The 16859-nt window shown below is 44.2% G+C and overlaps 1 protein-coding gene across 2 annotated transcripts in view; it reads left to right on the forward strand.

Annotated features, from left to right (window-relative positions):
- Nucleotides 1-2457: 2457 nt before the first annotated feature.
- The window catches only part of DCBLD1 (discoidin, CUB and LCCL domain containing 1), a 53464-nt gene continuing 39062 nt past the window's right edge, over nucleotides 2458-16859 (forward strand). For both annotated transcript variants that reach the window (XM_036414755.2, XM_045573039.1), the window contains exon 1: nucleotides 2458-2689. In XM_036414755.2, coding sequence (XP_036270648.2) covers nucleotides 2467-2689 — 223 coding nt within the window. In that variant the 5' untranslated portion in view covers nucleotides 2458-2466. The remainder of the gene's footprint in view (nucleotides 2690-16859) is intronic.

Below are 16859 nucleotides of genomic sequence, written 5' to 3' on the forward strand. Positions count from 1 at the left end.
AGGTAGCCTTGACCAGCTATTTTTTATGGATGAGCTAGCAAATATAAACATAAATTGCAATAAGATATGCAAAATAAGGAAGACTATTTAAGTGAGGGGAGGGGCTAAAATATGAAACAGCCCAGGTGTGGCCCTTCCGGACAGATGTTCCATGTGATAAGCAGTTCTTGGATCTTAGTATGTGAGGTGTTGTGGATGAATCCTGACACTTCTAATTTTTCTTCATGAGAAATTATGTAATTTCTTAATGTTATGAGACCTCATAATGTGTTATAACAGAAAAAGTCAAAATAACATCTCAAAAATAAAACAGGTACACATGCTCAACATAAAAATCTATGTGGTTGAAGTACAGTATATCAATTTCAATATTTATGTATTACATACAAACATATGATCGCTAGCCTGTTATATTTTCACATTTTTCTTTTACTGTGCTTTTAACTAGAGATATTCTTTTCTTTTTTCAAGGAAGCAATGACAGAATAAAAGCTCTAGGATCCAGCTGGCCTTTTTGTGTTCTCATTGTTACCAGATTCCTCCCTGTGCTGGCTCAGAATTCTGGTACAGAATGGATGACTTCATTCGTATCCAGGCATTACTTGAGATGGGAAAGGTCAGCCCTCAGAGCCCACCTGCCTTGCTCTGGGAATTCCTTACTGCCAATCAATGCCCCCATTGTCTGTCTTCATGCACAGCTCCCGGAGCCACACCTGCCAGAGCAAGCACAGCTGCCCACACTCACCTCCTTAGGAAGCATAAAGAGAGGGGAGAACCAGGGAGAGCTGAATTAGGGAGTGCTTCAATATATATTTTTAATGTTTTCATGGGGGTGAATCTCCTTTCAATGTAAATATGATAAACCTACCACTTATTGAATACCTCTCTAAAGAAAGTGGCCCATCCAGGAATCACACGTGGATAAGCCTCATTTCTATTTCTATCCCTCTCTCCCTTCCTCTTTGAAATCAATAAAATATATATGTATGCATTTTTAAAAACTTCATTTCTAAAGCCCAAGTTCTTTCCCCTATTGCTGCTTTTGAGAAAGCAAAGCCCCCAAAACAATCTCATTTGAGATTCAATAACATTTTTATTTTATTTAGTTAAAAAGTAGAGGAGAGAGAGAGAGAGAGAGAGAGAGAGAGAGAGAGAGAGAGAGAGAGAGAGAGAGAGAGAGAGATGCATGAAAGGAATGTATTAGGTATCCAAAGAGCACATGACGGGCCTAAACTGGACCTGGGAAGGACTGCTATTTCTCTCTGCATCAATACTTCCTCCTCTCAGCATGTGCAGGCGCCAGAAGGTGCGGGAAGGTAGGAAGCAGAGAAAGCGGGAGGACTGTGAGCATGCTGGAGGCATCAGGGAGTCTTTGAAATACATATTAATCTCTCCTTGCTCATTCCCACTGCCACCTCCTCATTCAATAACCTTGCAATCTCCACTCTTTTAACTCGCCCTCCCCAGCCCTTCTCTACTCTCCCGCCCAGAGACTCAGATGCTCTCACTTCTCAGTCTGAGCCTCCCTTGGCTGCGCGCTGCAGCCACCTTGCTGGCCCTTTCCTCCCTCCGCTCCTTGACTCACTGTGTCTGCTCTTCTGTCTCCCTCACCCCCCACTCTCCCACCCCGTCTTCTGCTTTCCCAAGCCATCGCCCATCACCCTTGGAGTCTCAGTTTAGATGTCACTTTATATATATGTTTGTTTTTATTGATTTCAGGAGGAAGGGAGAGGGAGACAGAGACAGAAACATCAGTGAGGAGAGGAGAACTAAGGATCCGCTGCCTCCTGCACGCCCCTCACTGGGGATCAAGCCCGCAACCCGGGCATGTGCCCTGACCAGGAATCGAACCCTGAACTTCTGGTTCAGAAATCGGCGCTCAACCACTGAGCCACGCCGTCGGGGCTGGAGGACACTTTTTCAGCGATGCCTTTCCGGGCGGATTCCTGCCCCCAGCGCCCCATCCCCCACCCCCCGCCCCCCGCAGTCTCCCGCACCGCCCTCCACTCAGATTTCCCGGAATGGGCACCGTCCGCGCTCCCCACCTCAACGATTGCAAATTGCACCGCTGGACCCTCACTTGAATGGAAGACTGACAATGAATGGGTGGATGAATGAATGAATGAATGAATGGAGGGGCTTGGATCGGGTCTTGTCATCATCATCATCCCATCATCACAAAGTCTCTAGTCCCTCTGGGACATGCCCATCCCGTTCCGGAGCGCTCTTTGGGGAAGGGGGGGCGTGGGGGGCGCGGGCCCGGAGGCTCGGGCAGGCCCCCCGCCAGGTGCGGAGGCCCCGCTCCGGGCTCACCTGCTGGGGGGGAGGAGGGGACGGGAAGGGGGTGGGGAGCCGGGAGCCGGGCACGCCCCCCGCCCGCCGCCGCCGGGCGCACTTCCTCCTCGGCCGGGCGGGGCGGGGCGCGGCGGGAGACGCCCCCGGAGGCCGGCCGGGCGCCCCAATGGGATGCGGTGCCGGCGGCCGCTCGCCCAGTCCCGGCGCCGCGCGGAGCCGCGGAGGAGGCGGCGCGGGCCGGGCCGGGCAGGGCGGCGGGGCGCCCGGCGAGCGGAGGCCGAGCCTGCGGAGCTGGCGCCCGGCGGGGCCATGGGGGCCGGGGCCGCGGGGCACGGCCTCCTGGCGCTGCTGCTGGTGGCGGCCGCCCCGCTCCGGCTGCGCGCGGACCGGCCGGGTGAGTGAGCGCGATCGGCGGGCTGGGCCCGGAGGGGCGGGCGCGGGAGGAAGCCGGGGTCCCCGCCTGCACCCCGCCGGCCGATGGCAGCTGGAGGCAGAAACCGGGGGCTGCTTCCCGATCGCTGCGCGCCCAGGTGCTCCCCGCCCCTCAACCCGGAGAACCAACTTGGCGCTTGCCCGCGCGCCCCCTCCCCGGCCCCGCGGGGCCCCCGGACTCCCCGATCCCCGGCCCCGGGAGGGGTGACACGGCCCGGGGTCGGGAGCGGCGCCCCGGGCCGCCCCGGGGAGGAGCCGCCGCAGGGACGCTGCTCTCCGGCGTCCTTTGGACCGAGCTGCGCGCCCGGCGGCGGGGCGCCAGGCCCTCCCGCCCGCTGGAGCCCCGGCGGGTCCGTGTGTGGTTTTGGGGGAAAAGCCGGGAAATGTTGGCCCGATTGCGCCGCGCCGTCCCCGTGTGCTGCCTGCGCCCCAGGTGGATTCGCGGGGTTTGGCTCCTTGTCAGTTCCCCGCCAGGCTGGCCTTTCTCAGCACCTGGTTCCTGGCTTCCAGCTGGACCTAAGGCACCCACAGCCGAATTTTCCCCTGCATTTCCACCAGGTCAAAGCAGCAACCCGTTTACCAGTCCAGGCAAATCTTTGTGAATTAGCAATTTATTGATAGACAGCAAGGAGCGGCTTATTGGGGAGTTTTTAAGTTCTGGGTCCCTCCCTTCCCCCCCCCCCCCACTTTTGCCCTGTGTAAAGGCGGTCATTGAATAGCACCGAATTCGTCCAGAATATTTTGACAGCTTCCCCACCCCACTCCCCATGTTTTCAAATGAGAAAAGAATCAAAACTTCACCCAGGATTGCACCCCGTGCCTCCCGCCCCACTGAACCGTGTATCCATCCATTCCCAGTCTGAAATATGGATACCCAAGATGTTGGTAGTGGTTACTAAGGTTGTTACATATCTTTTTTCTTTTTCTTTTTAAGATTAAAGTTTAGATGAGATCTGTCTTGTCACGATAGCAGAATGCTAGACATATCGTGACATGTTAATACCTATGTGGGATTTTGATGATGGGTGGTTTAAGCATGGAAAAATGTTTCTCAGGCTCCTCTTTGAAGACGCACGTTTAACACTGCACATTTGTGAACCCGCCTAGCGATGTGTCCCCATCCTCAGCTGGCCGCACTGTCACCCTGCTTTCCTAAGGCAGCTTCAGGCTTAGCGGGCCCTCCAGGCTGGGCTGCTAAAGGGCACTTTGTAGAGCCATTCTCTGCTGGCCAGTGTGATGGCTCAGCTTCAAGCCTGAGTCTGCTGCAGTTATTAGAGGAAGAAGATATTGCCATTTGATTTTCAATGAAACAGCCTATATATATGTAGGATGCCAACAGACTCAGTAAAGGTGTAGATGTTCATTGACAAAGGAGGTAAAACTTAGCCAAAACCGCTTTGGCTCAGTGGATAGAGCGTCAGCCTGGGGACTGAAGGGTCCCAGGTTCAATTCCGGTCAAGGGCACATACCTTGGTTGTGGGCACATCCCCAGTGGGGGGGTGTGCAGGAGGCAGCTGATCGATATCTCTCTCTCATTGATGTTTCTTACTCTCTATCTCTCTCCCTTCCTCTCTGTAAAAAATCAATAATATATATATATATATATATATATATATATTTTTTTTTTAAAGTAGAAACTTAGATTGGGGCATTTACTCAAACAAATACATAAATCTGGTTTGACTCAGTGGATAGAGCCTGGGCCTGCGGACTGAAGGGTCCCAGGTTCGATTCCGGTCAAGGGCACATGCCTGGGTTGCGGGCTCGATCCCCAGTAGGGGGCGTGCAGGAGGCAGCCGATCAATGATTCTCATCATTGATGCTTCTATCTCTCTCCTTTTCTCTCTGAAATCAATAATATATATATATATATATATATATATATATATATATATATATATATATATTATTTTTTTTAATTTTAAAAAAATCTAAGAACTCAGGTTCTGATACCTCTTGAGTGAAGAGGCATTGCATTGCATTGCCAGTGAATTTTTTGCATATTTCTTTTCACTTGTGGTTTTTCTAATTAGGCCAGTCACTTATTTTTCAAGTTCCCATAAACTGAAACATGCACACCCATTTTAGGTCTTGAGATATGTTGCTGGCTATGCAGCTGGATGGGGTCCTAAGTGACAGGAGTGCTCTCGGCGTTTAGAAGATCAAAGGGCAGGCTTAGCATAACTGTCTGTTTTTGGCCAGAAGACACCATTTATTACATTTTGCCGTCATTGTTCTCGGAGTCAGCTTAGTCTGGTGCTTCTTGCCTCCTCAACCTGCCAGCTTCCCCACTCTCTCCCCAGGCTTTATCAAAGCCCCAACACCACACTGTGAATCAGAATTTCCCGTGGGTAGGGCCTGGGAACAGTGCTTTTAATAAGTCCCCCCAGGTAATTCTGATTCAAATCAGCTTTGAGATGGCAGAAACAACTTTATAACGTTAGGGTCACGGTAAAGTGCTACCATCTGTGTCAGAGACAGTTTCATACTGGAATATGAGAAAGTCTGTCCTTAAGTCATCACTCCTTTATATGTGGCTAGACACGGGGCAGCTGATGCCTGCTGTTTTTTGTTTTTTTTTTCTTGTTTTTTTGGTGAGTGACTTCTTTCAAAGTCAGGCACACGTTTATTCTGGCACCTTCTGTGTCATTGTGTGCACTTGCCCAGACTTCCCTTCACCTCCAAGGTCGGAGATCCTATCGGCGGTGTAGACTGTAAATTCCTGAGGGGAGCAGCCAGCACTGTCTTTACCTTCCCAGCATCCGACAGAGGTGCTCCATAGATGCTTGTGGGGTTGAGCTGAGCAATCTTGTTGTGTTTGGGAGACATTTTCAAATTACTTTCTAATTAGTGGAAACTGAGTAATGAGATGCCTACTGAGGTTCTTGATGAGGGCACGTCTGATGCTTACACTAATTAATGTTGTTTAGCAAGCTTTCTCGGCGTGCCTCTTTCCACAGGGGAGGGTGCCTTGTAAGTGAAAGCGCAGCAGAAAGAAGGAGCAGGCCAGGGAACAGCATGTACCTCTGGCTCAGGGAGATGAGATTTGCAACACTCAGACATTGAATTGTACCAGATACTTCAGAAAAGACTTTATGTTAAAGGATTCATTAAACAAATCAAAGGATGTTGTTCAAACTTGATTTGGACTCTGAATAGGGTCCCAAGCTATCAACTTCTCACTGCATTAAAGTGAACGCTTTAACCGCGTGGTAGTGACATAGATTTGAAAATCATATAGGAAAACCATAACATGGAAAAGAGCAACGCATCTGACATTTATAAGGAATTGTGTTTTTACTTTTAAGATGCATGAGGAAGTTAAATTAATTGCAGCATTTAGCAAAGGTTTTAATCATGTTAAGGCAGAAAATAAAACTTTTTCAGGAAGATATTTTCTATAGAGTTTTGGGCTCTCTGCTATGTGTATTCTAGCATGAAGTCAACTCTATACATAATAAAGCAACCTATTGTTTTGCATTTTTAAGGGGATAATCCACCTAATCCACCTAGACTTGCAGTTAGTACATAGTAAATGCCAACTATTTTACTTTTCTTTAAATATATATTTTTATTGATTGTTTAGAGAGAGGAAGGGAGAGGGATAGAGAGTTAGAATCATTGATGAGAGAGAAACATCAATCAGCTGCCTCCTGCATACCCCTACTGGGGATGTGCCTGCAACCAAGGTACATGCCCTTGACCTGAATCAAACCTGGGAGCCTTCAGTCCGCAGGCTGACACTCTATCCATTGAGCCAAACCAGTCAGGGCTATTTTACTTTTCACGGCTGTTTATTACTATTAATTGGATAAATATGGGGGGCCCTTTTTTTCTGCCTCCCTCACTGCCTCTTGTACCCCATTCTTCAGTATACTTACTCATACTTCCTGTCATACCAGCTTTCTTGCTGTTCTTCAAAGGCATTAGCACCCTTCTACCTCAAAGCCTTTTATGTCCTGTTCACTCTGCCTGGAACCGTCTCGCCCCAAATATCCAGACAGCTTTTCCTCCTCAGTCTTTGCTCAGGTGTTGCCTCCTTGGGGAGGATATCCCTCACCACCTGTAACCCACCTGCCATCCCCAGAACTCCATGTTCCCTTCCCTGCTTTCAGTTTTCTCTGGAGCCTTTATCCTTTTTCAACGGCGTGTATCATTGATACTTCTGTTTCAGTTGTCTGTATTTCCCTTATAGGAATACAAGGTCCATGAAGAGCTGTGTAGTTTGAACAGTGGCCAGCACATGATGGTCACCCAACAGGGATGAGTGTTCAGTAGTGGAAACAGGCCTATAGGCTGTTAAGCCACTTGCCTTGTCACTCAGGCAGTGCCTGGTGGAACTGGTATTGAAGTCCAGCTATGTTTTAAGTGCTGTAGAGCCATAGGCGGCTCACTGGACTCCCTCCGGATGAGTGTCCAGTGGTGGATGGGCAGGTGCTCAGTGAGGATGGGGTGAGAAGGCAGTGAAAACACAGTTGCTGCTCTGTTGTTAAAGACTTAGTCTTAGGGTGACTCTAGATGAGAATCAAAACCTGAAATCAAATATATCTCATTGTTTGTAAATAAAAAGTCTGAAAATAAGGACTTAAAATAGAGGAATTCATTCTGCTGTATTCAAACTCTGACACTGAGGATGGAAGGAAAATATTGTCAAGCTTTCAGGTTGCTCCCCTTCCTATCTCCCTCCATTAGACTAGCAGTAATTTTGCGTGTTTGCAACTGAAAAGTCATGTTGATGTCATCTTCCAGATGTTCATTCTCGGCCTTGTATATATAACAAAATAGCTGTTTGCCTTGGGGGGAGGGGAAAAGGGAGAGATGGAACTGATGCAGATGAAATGGTGGTTTCTAACCCGATGTGGAAATAAATTTTAACCATGAGCTCTAGTATGAATCTGGAACCAACGGCCAGCCTTGCCTTTCAGTGGGAGTTGAAGAAGTTTTATTTTGGGGGTGGGGGTGAGAGAGACTAGAATAGGGGTGTCGAACTCAATCAGAGAAGGGGCCAAAATCTAAAATCCAGCCTAAATCGCGGGCCGAATGGTTTACTGAACAGTCATAAACTGTCATTGTGATGGAAACGCAGCAGAGTGCAGTGATGACAGCGCGGTGTGGGCCACATTGCAAGGCCTGGCGGGACGGATTTGGCCCGTGGGCCTTGTGTTTGACACATGTGGTCTAGAAGATCCATGAGACAGAGACATAATGGAGGGTTTTTCTACTAGTAAGTCCCCACCGGTACCTGGTACAGTGCCTGGTAGATAATTGTTTCCTGCCTGAGCGCATGAATGCTGCGGTTGAGGTTTCAGAGAATGCGGTGAAAGGTGACATTCACTGAGCTGTCTGTAGAGAAACTGCATATTTACTACAGTGATGTTCTGGGAAACAATGCACATGTTTCCAAGAAAATACCTAAATTCATCTCTGATAAGGGATGGGAATCTCTGAGCCTCTTTTACCGGCAACACCGGAAGCTGCCCTGAGGTAGGTGCTGGCAGTCTTAAGAAGAGAGGAGCAGGTGGCAGACTGAGTCCCACCAGGTGGGTCAGTGATCCCCTAAGTTCAGATGCTTATACACTGAGGCCATTAGGGGCCTGTTTTACCTGGAAGATCATTTGGGGGCAGTGTTTGGACCTTTGTGACATTAGCACTATATTACGCCTTATTGTCCTGTGAGCCTTGACTACTTACCGCCATTTCTATCTTCCTAATGCTTACAAGATCTATTAATCTAGTTTTTATGAGCTGTCTCCTTGGGAGCTACATGCTGGGTGACAGTATACCCTATGTTTGCAGAAAGCCTGTGTCTCATATATGGTAATGTTACGTAAGGTAGATTTGTGTGTGTGTGTGTGTGTGTGTGTGTGTGTGTGTGTGTGTAGGAAAAGCTGAAAAGAACATTGAAACAAGGTAAAAGCTAATTGGCTCCATGTTACCCCATCTCTCCCTTCTAATAAAGTTACACTAGAGCTCTTTAAAAAAAAAATATACACACATGGCTCAGTGGATAGAGCGTCAGCCTGCGGACTGAAAGGTCCTGGGTTCAATTCCGGTCAAGGGCATGTAGTACCTGGGTTGCAGGCACATCCCCAGTAGGAGGTGTGCAAGAGGCAGCTGATCGATGATTCTCTCTCATCAATGTTTCTAACTCTCTATCCCTCTCCTTTCCTCTCTGTAAAATATCAATAAAATATATATATATATATATTTATTTTTTTTTTTAAAAAGAGTTATATGACTTTGGATAAGTCATGCAGGCTCTTTGGAAAAACAAAAACAAAAACATACACACACACACAAATAAAATCCTTTGAGGATAGAGATTTCTTTCCCATCTGCTTTCCCAAAGATCTTCGTAATGCTTACACGGCAGAGCAGTTGTGGAACAAGCAGGGTATTGACAAATGATATTATCCCGATAGAAGATAATCCTGCAAAAAAGATGTTATACAGAGAATCACTGAAGACATGTTTTTTTTGGTGTGCGCATGCACACACACAAATATATATCACAACAAATAAACATAGCACACACATACTATTTGTTTTCATTAAGTATTAGGTAGACAAGTTATATATATGTCTACTGTTTATTTTTATTAAATATTAGGTAGACAAGTTATATATGTAAATATATGTAAGATATAAATACAACAGAAATACTAATACCTGCATACTCTACTATGTAATGTCTGCATGCTTTTATTAACATTTTTATTGAAAGCTTTTCACCATACTATTGGGAAAAATTTCCAAGTTTATATTTATTTTAACAATTAGCCTTCAGATAAACCAAGAACTCACTTTTAAGTAATTTATTGTGACTGAGGGATATCCAGTGTGAAAATGAGACTTTTGTTTGGCCATCTTCTCAAGATTCGTGTCTTTATATGAGTCAAATAACACTTCTTTGCTTATGAAGGCAGAAGTAATTTGCTTGTCTGTCTCTTTTTTTTTTTCTTTTTTTTTTTGAGAAAGTATTAAGTTTAACTTTTAATGCACTAAGTATTAGGAAGGTAATGAGTATTTCTTGTTCCTTCTTGGATGAGATTCTTAATTTATATTTAATGGGATCAACTTGTCCTTGGTTAGACCGGAGTTTATCTTTATCGAGAACTGCATTTGTTTTTATACTCAGCATTTTCCAACTCAAATTACAAGCACTATTTGTAGCCTTTTTAGTCAACGTTCAACATATTTGCATTTTACTGGAAGGGAACGAACAGTTTTTTCTTTTCTTTCATCACAAAATTCAAGCACTTAGAAACAGTGGCATCTGGCTCTGTTTCATGATTGAGTGTGTTCAGTGGCTGTGCCTAAAGGTTGGAGGTAAATGATATTTATGGGGCACTCTCTTCTTGAAAAAAGAAAAACAAAACGTTATTTCACTCTTATTTCTGACAGAGAACAAGGTGATATTAAAACTTATGAAATCTGCTTATATTTGAATTACCCGTGCATAAAGTTTCCTACAGGGAAAATAGGTAAACAATTCTTTGGGTTGTTAATTAATTTTTAAATGGCTGAATGGATTTAATTCAGCCTTTCTATTGCCATTCACAAAAGCAAGCTCACCTGAGATTACAATGTGGTTGATTTCAGCCCAAAGAAGGGCACTTTTGAGACTTCCTTAGCCCATGGGACCACGGGAACCTGAGATCTGTTTATTGAATTGCTCCTTCTCCCAGGCCAGGAATTTAGAATGGAGATTGCTTATTTGGGGAATTACATGGAGCAAGAATTGCCTTTCCCCTCCCCTCCTCCCTTCCCTCCCTCCCTCTGCCTGATTGCCTCTAACTGTTTCTGCCTGCCAGCCTGATCACCCCCTAATCACTTCCCTGCCAGCCTGATTGGTGCCTAACTGCTCCCCTGCCAGCCTGTTTGCCCCTAACTGCCCTCACCTGTAGGCCTGGCTCCCTCCACCTACCTTCCCTGCAGGCCTGGATATCTCCAACTTCTCTCCTTTGCTGGCCTGGTCACCCCTACTACCCTCCCCTGCTGGCCATCTTATGGTGGCCATCTACATGGGGGCAGCCATATTGTGTGTTGGAGTAATGGTCAATTTGTATATTATTCTTTTATTAGATAGAATAGAGGCCTGGGGCACATGTGGGGACAAGCTGGTTTGCCCTAAAGGATATCCTGGATCAGGGTGGGGGTTCCCTTGGGGCGTGGGGTGGCCTTGGCAAGGGGCCTGTGGTGGTTTGCAGGTATTTAAAATATATTGCAACTGAAAAATCATGTGCCATGCCCCCCGGTGACCCAAGCAGAAGCCCTGGTATCTGGAATTTATTTATCTTCTATAATTGAAACTTTGTAACCTTGAGCGGAGCTAAGCCTCCTGTTTGCTCCATGGCCAGAGCCATTTTTGTTGGGATTTATTTATCTTTTATAATTGAAACTTTGTAGCCTTGAGCAGAGGGTAAGGCAGGCCAGGGCTGTGGAAGCTTGGCTTTCTCCATCATTGGGGGCAACTCAAGCCTCCTGCTCTCTCCAACTCTGTGGCTGCTGCCATTTTTGTTGAGATTTACTTATCTTCTATAATTGAAACTTTGTACCCTTTAGTGGAGGCCTGGGCCCACCAGAGTGTGCGGAAAGCTTGGCTTCCTCCATTGCCAGGGAAACCCAAGGCTCCTGCTCACTCCGTGGCTGTAGCCATCTTGGTTGTGTAATTTGAATACTTGCTCCTGATCGGCTGGTGTGCATGGCTTGTGAATGTAGCAGAGTGATTGTTAATTTGCATATTACTCTTTCATTAGATTGAATTATTATTGACCCACTTTTAATGATGCTAAAAATGATCAGTGACTTCAGGCAGGAAGTAACAGCTTGCCCTTCTCTCCCACAAGTCATCTGTGGGATAATATTCTCTTAGTAAACTACTCTTACCCATCAACATTTCATGCAATGAAAGTTTAAACATCCTTTGATCATTATTCCATGTTCAATCAGAGTTTTGTATGTAAATAACAATTTAAGAATCTATCTTTATATATACTTTGATTTATCAAGTAGTTGTTTTTCTTTTTTTCATCTGATTTAATATCAACAATTTTGAGAGCTATTGAGGGAACTGAGATTTAGAGAGATTCAATCACTCCAGTCACATTCACATTGCAGATCCCAGTGGGATGGATGCAGGTAAGTGTTCTTCAATTCTAAGTGTTTTATGGATGGTCTGCTCTTCATCTTCAAGGAAGTTCATTCCAGGAGAGATCAAGTTAAAGAAAAGTCTTGGAGGAACATAATTTATGCTGTGAAGTTTTAAATTAACAGTCTTTGATTTCTCTTAGAAATGATCACATTTGCCACTGAAATATTAAGCCCTTTTCAAATTCCAGTTAGTAGCTAGCCATGTGTTCTTATAGGACTGTGATAAATTCAGCAATGCAGAATGTGCAAAAGTAGTACAATTTTCAGGACTGTGGAATGTGGTATGAGTTTTCTAAGGTCTGTTTTTTCTCTCTCATATTACATTTCATGCTTCATTGCATGTAGGATAGACTACCATCTCTCTCCCAACAGAGATTTGTTATTTTCTGGTCAATAAACACTGATTGCTTTTTCCTTATATATGGAGCATACATGTATGTTCACAAACCTTCTCATCCTGTTTCTTTGTATTTTCCTCCATATGCTCAAATAATTTCTAAGTTGACATTTTTGTCCAGGTGTCAGAAATCACACCCTACATATGGATTCTGAAACATATTGCCTGTTCTAGTCTTATAAATGAGATCTATTGTGAAAGTAAGGGTTAGAGAATTGAAAATATATAGATATGTCCCAGTTTTAGGAATAGGCATTAAAATAAAATGATATCTCAGGGAACTTTCATTTTGAAAGAGATCCCAATAAAAAAAAATAAATAAAAAAAAGAGGGTTCTTTTAGTCTCTTGCTACTCAGAGTGTATCTTTCAGGGACCAACAGAACAGTCATGGCCAAGAGCTTTGGACAGTTCCATGCCCTTCATTCTAACAAGATCTCCAGGTGACTGGCCTGCCCACGGAAATTTGAGAAGCAGCATTTTTGTTTACTGAAACCTTCAGTTATGGAGCACTTTTTAGGAGCCACATTGATGCTAAGTAAAGTGAACCACCTTTGCAAGAGGTACAACAGGCACTTCTCATTAGACTGCTCCCTTAATAGTCTAGTAAAGAGTGCTTCCTTAAATAATTAAAAAGAGGGAGATGAAATTTTTCATAATCATAAATTTTATAAGAAACTAAATTAAACCTAGCTACTTTCCTCATGTTAATTTTGAGAAAAAAAGAGTAGGACTATAAATAAATAAATGTAATGTGGGTTTTAATACCCGTGGGGCTCTTCAGTAATTGTGTGAACTCAGGCAGTGTCTTAAATCTCTCTGCCTCAGTACCCTCACCTCTGAGAAGGATGACTCTGACAGTGGCAGCCTTAGAGCACGGTGATAGAGTTCATGGACGGAGTCAGACAGGCTGGGTTCATATGCCAGCTCATTCACCAGGGCTGAGTCACTCAGCTTTCAGAGCCTCAGCTTCTTCACACATACAGCTTAGAAAATGGGAGAGACATGTGATGATGAAAGTTTGAGCCTTATAAGCTATGGGCTATATATATACTAGTATATATATGGATGTTTGAGATATGTATATCTTATGAATATAGGTATGTTATGTATGTGTGTGTATATATACAGATATATATGAAATATTTTATCATTTTAAAAAGGAAACTTAATGCTGAAACCGGTTTGGCTCAATGGATAGAGCGTCAGCTTGTGGACTGAAAGGTCCCAGGTTCGATTCTGGTCAAGGGCATGTACCTTGGTTGCAGGCACATCCCCAGTAGGGAGTGTGCAGGAGGCAGCTAATGGATGTTTCTCTCTCATTGATGTTTCTAACTTTCTATCCCTCTCCCTTCCTCTCTGTAAAAAAAAAAAAAAAAAAAAAAAAAAATCAATAATATATATATATTTTTTTTAAAATGAAACTAATAATGTTATCTACCAAATACAGTCATCCTGAATTAAATAAGATAATGTAAAAATTTTAGGATGCTTTGTATTTGTCACCTTTTACAGTAAGTGCTTGGATAAATGCTAAGGATTAGTAAGAAAGAGCCCTTTCACAGTTTCATGAATTTTTTTTTCTGTTCTAATAACTTTTTGGTTCTTACTGATTTTTTTTTGAAAAATGTATTTGTGAAACTGAAATGATATGTGTGTATGAAAGAGAGAAATGCTTACAGGTTTATCTTTTAAAACTCAGATTAACTTTGTTTATACTTGGTCATATTGGATTTTTTGGACTCGAGATAGAAAGTCAATATTAAGTTATATATCTTATATGTAAAAGCCTAAGGGACCATTACAACCAAACCACCTGAATAACAGGTTGGCCAGTTGCTATGAGCACACTGACCACCAGGGGGCAGACACTCAACACAGTAGCTGCCCTCTGGTGGTCAGTGCACTCCACAGCCAATCTCCTAGGCACCTTCCCCCTTGACTGGCCCCAATGGGGGGGCCAGCAGGCCAACCTCCTCTGTGATCCCTCCCCCTCACCAGCCGGCCCCCTGATAGGCCTGGATCACCAGCCAGGCCGAGTGACCCTTACCTGTGCACGAATGCATGCACTGCGCCTCTACTATCTGAATAATGGCAATATGCATGTTTAACATGGAAGCAAGATTAGGAAACATAGCATATTGTAGGGACAGGAAAGATTTCTCCCATATTTATCATCAACTTCACAATTGCAGCTTGGACATTGCATCAACATCCTGGCATTATTAGGAAAGGTCAGCAGCCACTTTTCTTCAACTTCCTTGTGCTAAGCATCTATTCAACAGAGATAAATCAGCTGTCTTAGACTTGTTTTGCTGTTCAAACAAGTTTTTTTTTAAGTTTTCATCTGTAAAGTTATGAAACTCCTCTCATCCAATGTGTCAGATTTGTTGCAATGCCCCCCCCCACCAGCACTTGTAACTTAATAACAACTGTATGCAGTCTTCTTTTGAATATCAGAATCATATAGTACCATTTCAGTATTGTTCCTAGAAGTCTAAAGGCCGAAAGACACTTCTCCATGTGCAATCTTTCACCCCAGAAGCCTCATGGAATCTCAGTGTGTCCCACTTTTGAGTGACTAGTCCAGGAACTGGCCAGTGTGTCCCACAGAACACGACTCCCTGGTGATGCCCATTGAGGAAAGAGTCCCCTGGGAATATCGCAAACTGTAACCCGTAAGAGAGCGTTATGGGCCCTGCCAGGCTTTGAGCTGTCCTGTGGAACAGAAAAAGGTAGGATCTTGTGAGCTTTCTTACCCGCAGCTGTCTTTTGGAGATGAGGGCTCGACGTCCTGTGAAATTCCTGTTAGGATTTAGGAGTTCACAGTGCCCACGTTAGCTGATGCTGGCTCAGCAATGGGCAGGCTCTCAATAAACAGCACAGGATCCATTCTGATCCGCCTTTCAGGCAACTCAGGGCCCTTTACACACAGACTCATTCATCTTTGCTACACCCAGTTATGGATACACACTACGTGCGTAACTTTTGAAGCTCACAGAACCAATGAATAGGTGATGAAATTTGGATAAAGCCAGCCAATTCAAAGCAGTTTCTTGATACTTTAATATGTGTAGTATTTTAAAATAAAAATATATATTGAATTATTACTATGTGCTAGCCTCTATGCTCAATACTTGATCATCATGATCTCATTGAATGTCATGATGACCCTGTGAGTTGTCTCTCTATTACAGATGATGAGTTAAAGCGGCGAGAGGGAAAGGGACTCACCCAAGGCCTCAGAGTCAGTGCTGGGCAAGGCCGTGCGGGAACCCATTGTGGGAACCATTGCTGCTGACCCCTCCCAGGTGTATGAAATAACTTATGAAATTAGAAACCGTCTTCCCCCCACACCCACAGCCATCTCAGCCGGAATCACAAGACTGGAGTGTGGCCAAGAACTTGAGAGTTTTCACTGGTTTTTTCTGATAGCACATTAAAGAATAGCATTAAGCTAGGTGTTGAGATTGCTTCCAATAGGTGTGCATGTACTCTAATATGTTTGCAATAAAATTATGGATGTCTCTATACACTGATGGAGACAGCCAGCATTATGCAGGGAGTTGTGGATAAGACCTCTCAAAACGATGTGTTCCGTTTTCACACATTCACACTGATCTCTGTGAAGTCATTTTTTAGCTGATAGGAAACGTTGTGATGAGGGCTTTCACAGAGAGGCTTTGGACAGTAAGTCTCTTATGTTTCCTTTTATTTTACTCTTAAAAGTCTTCCGTCTGCTGAGGCAAAACGTATTATCTTCATTAGATGATTAGTCATATCATTAGCCCCTATTCTCTTTGTGGCGAGAATAAGGTTAAAGAGATCTTAAACAGTTTTTGCACAACTTGGCCTGTGTTTCTGGTCTACGACTACAACTTCTTTCAGCACAGTATTATTCATTTTCCTTTCAGGAAAACTAAAGATGTCGAAAAATTTAGGTTTTATTACTATCACTTCTGTCTGACTATTTTCACACAACCACTTAGGCCTGCCCCTGGTTTCCCATTTCTTTTCCGCCAACACACAAAGTAAAAAAAAAAAAAGAAAGAAAAGAAAAGTTAAGCATCACGGAGAAGAGCGAAGTTCCTGAGAGAGTGTGGCTGACAACGAAGGTAGGACTACCTTGGGAAAGCTGCCCGCCTTACCAGGGAACAAAGAGCCCTGTAATAATTGTGGTTGAAAAGATTGTCATCAAGAGCTCAGATCTTAGACCTGGAAAGACATTTTCTCACACCCACACGTGAATGATGGTATGTGTTGAGACCTGTTGTAAGCTGATTATTAGAAGCGCAAGGATACAACTGTAATGAAACCACGTCTCCAGAAATGGTTTCGCTTGTGTTAGATTTTAGAGCACTATTGCCCAAACTGCAGGCTTATTAATAGGCGATGGAATCAATTCCGTTGGCACACCCAGCATGCTTTTAATTAAAAAATGAAATAGAATAGGAAATATCACAGTGTATTGCATATGATAAAAAGAATTAAACACTAGACTTTTTGTTTGTTATCTATGCATAGGGATATATGTGTGCTTTCTTAGGTTGTGATGAAAAATCTATACTCTACATATGGGTCTTA

This window comes from Pipistrellus kuhlii, unplaced genomic scaffold, assembly GCF_014108245.1.
Source record: "Pipistrellus kuhlii isolate mPipKuh1 unplaced genomic scaffold, mPipKuh1.p scaffold_m20_p_5, whole genome shotgun sequence".
In the NCBI taxonomy this organism is placed as follows: domain Eukaryota; kingdom Metazoa; phylum Chordata; class Mammalia; order Chiroptera; family Vespertilionidae; genus Pipistrellus; species Pipistrellus kuhlii.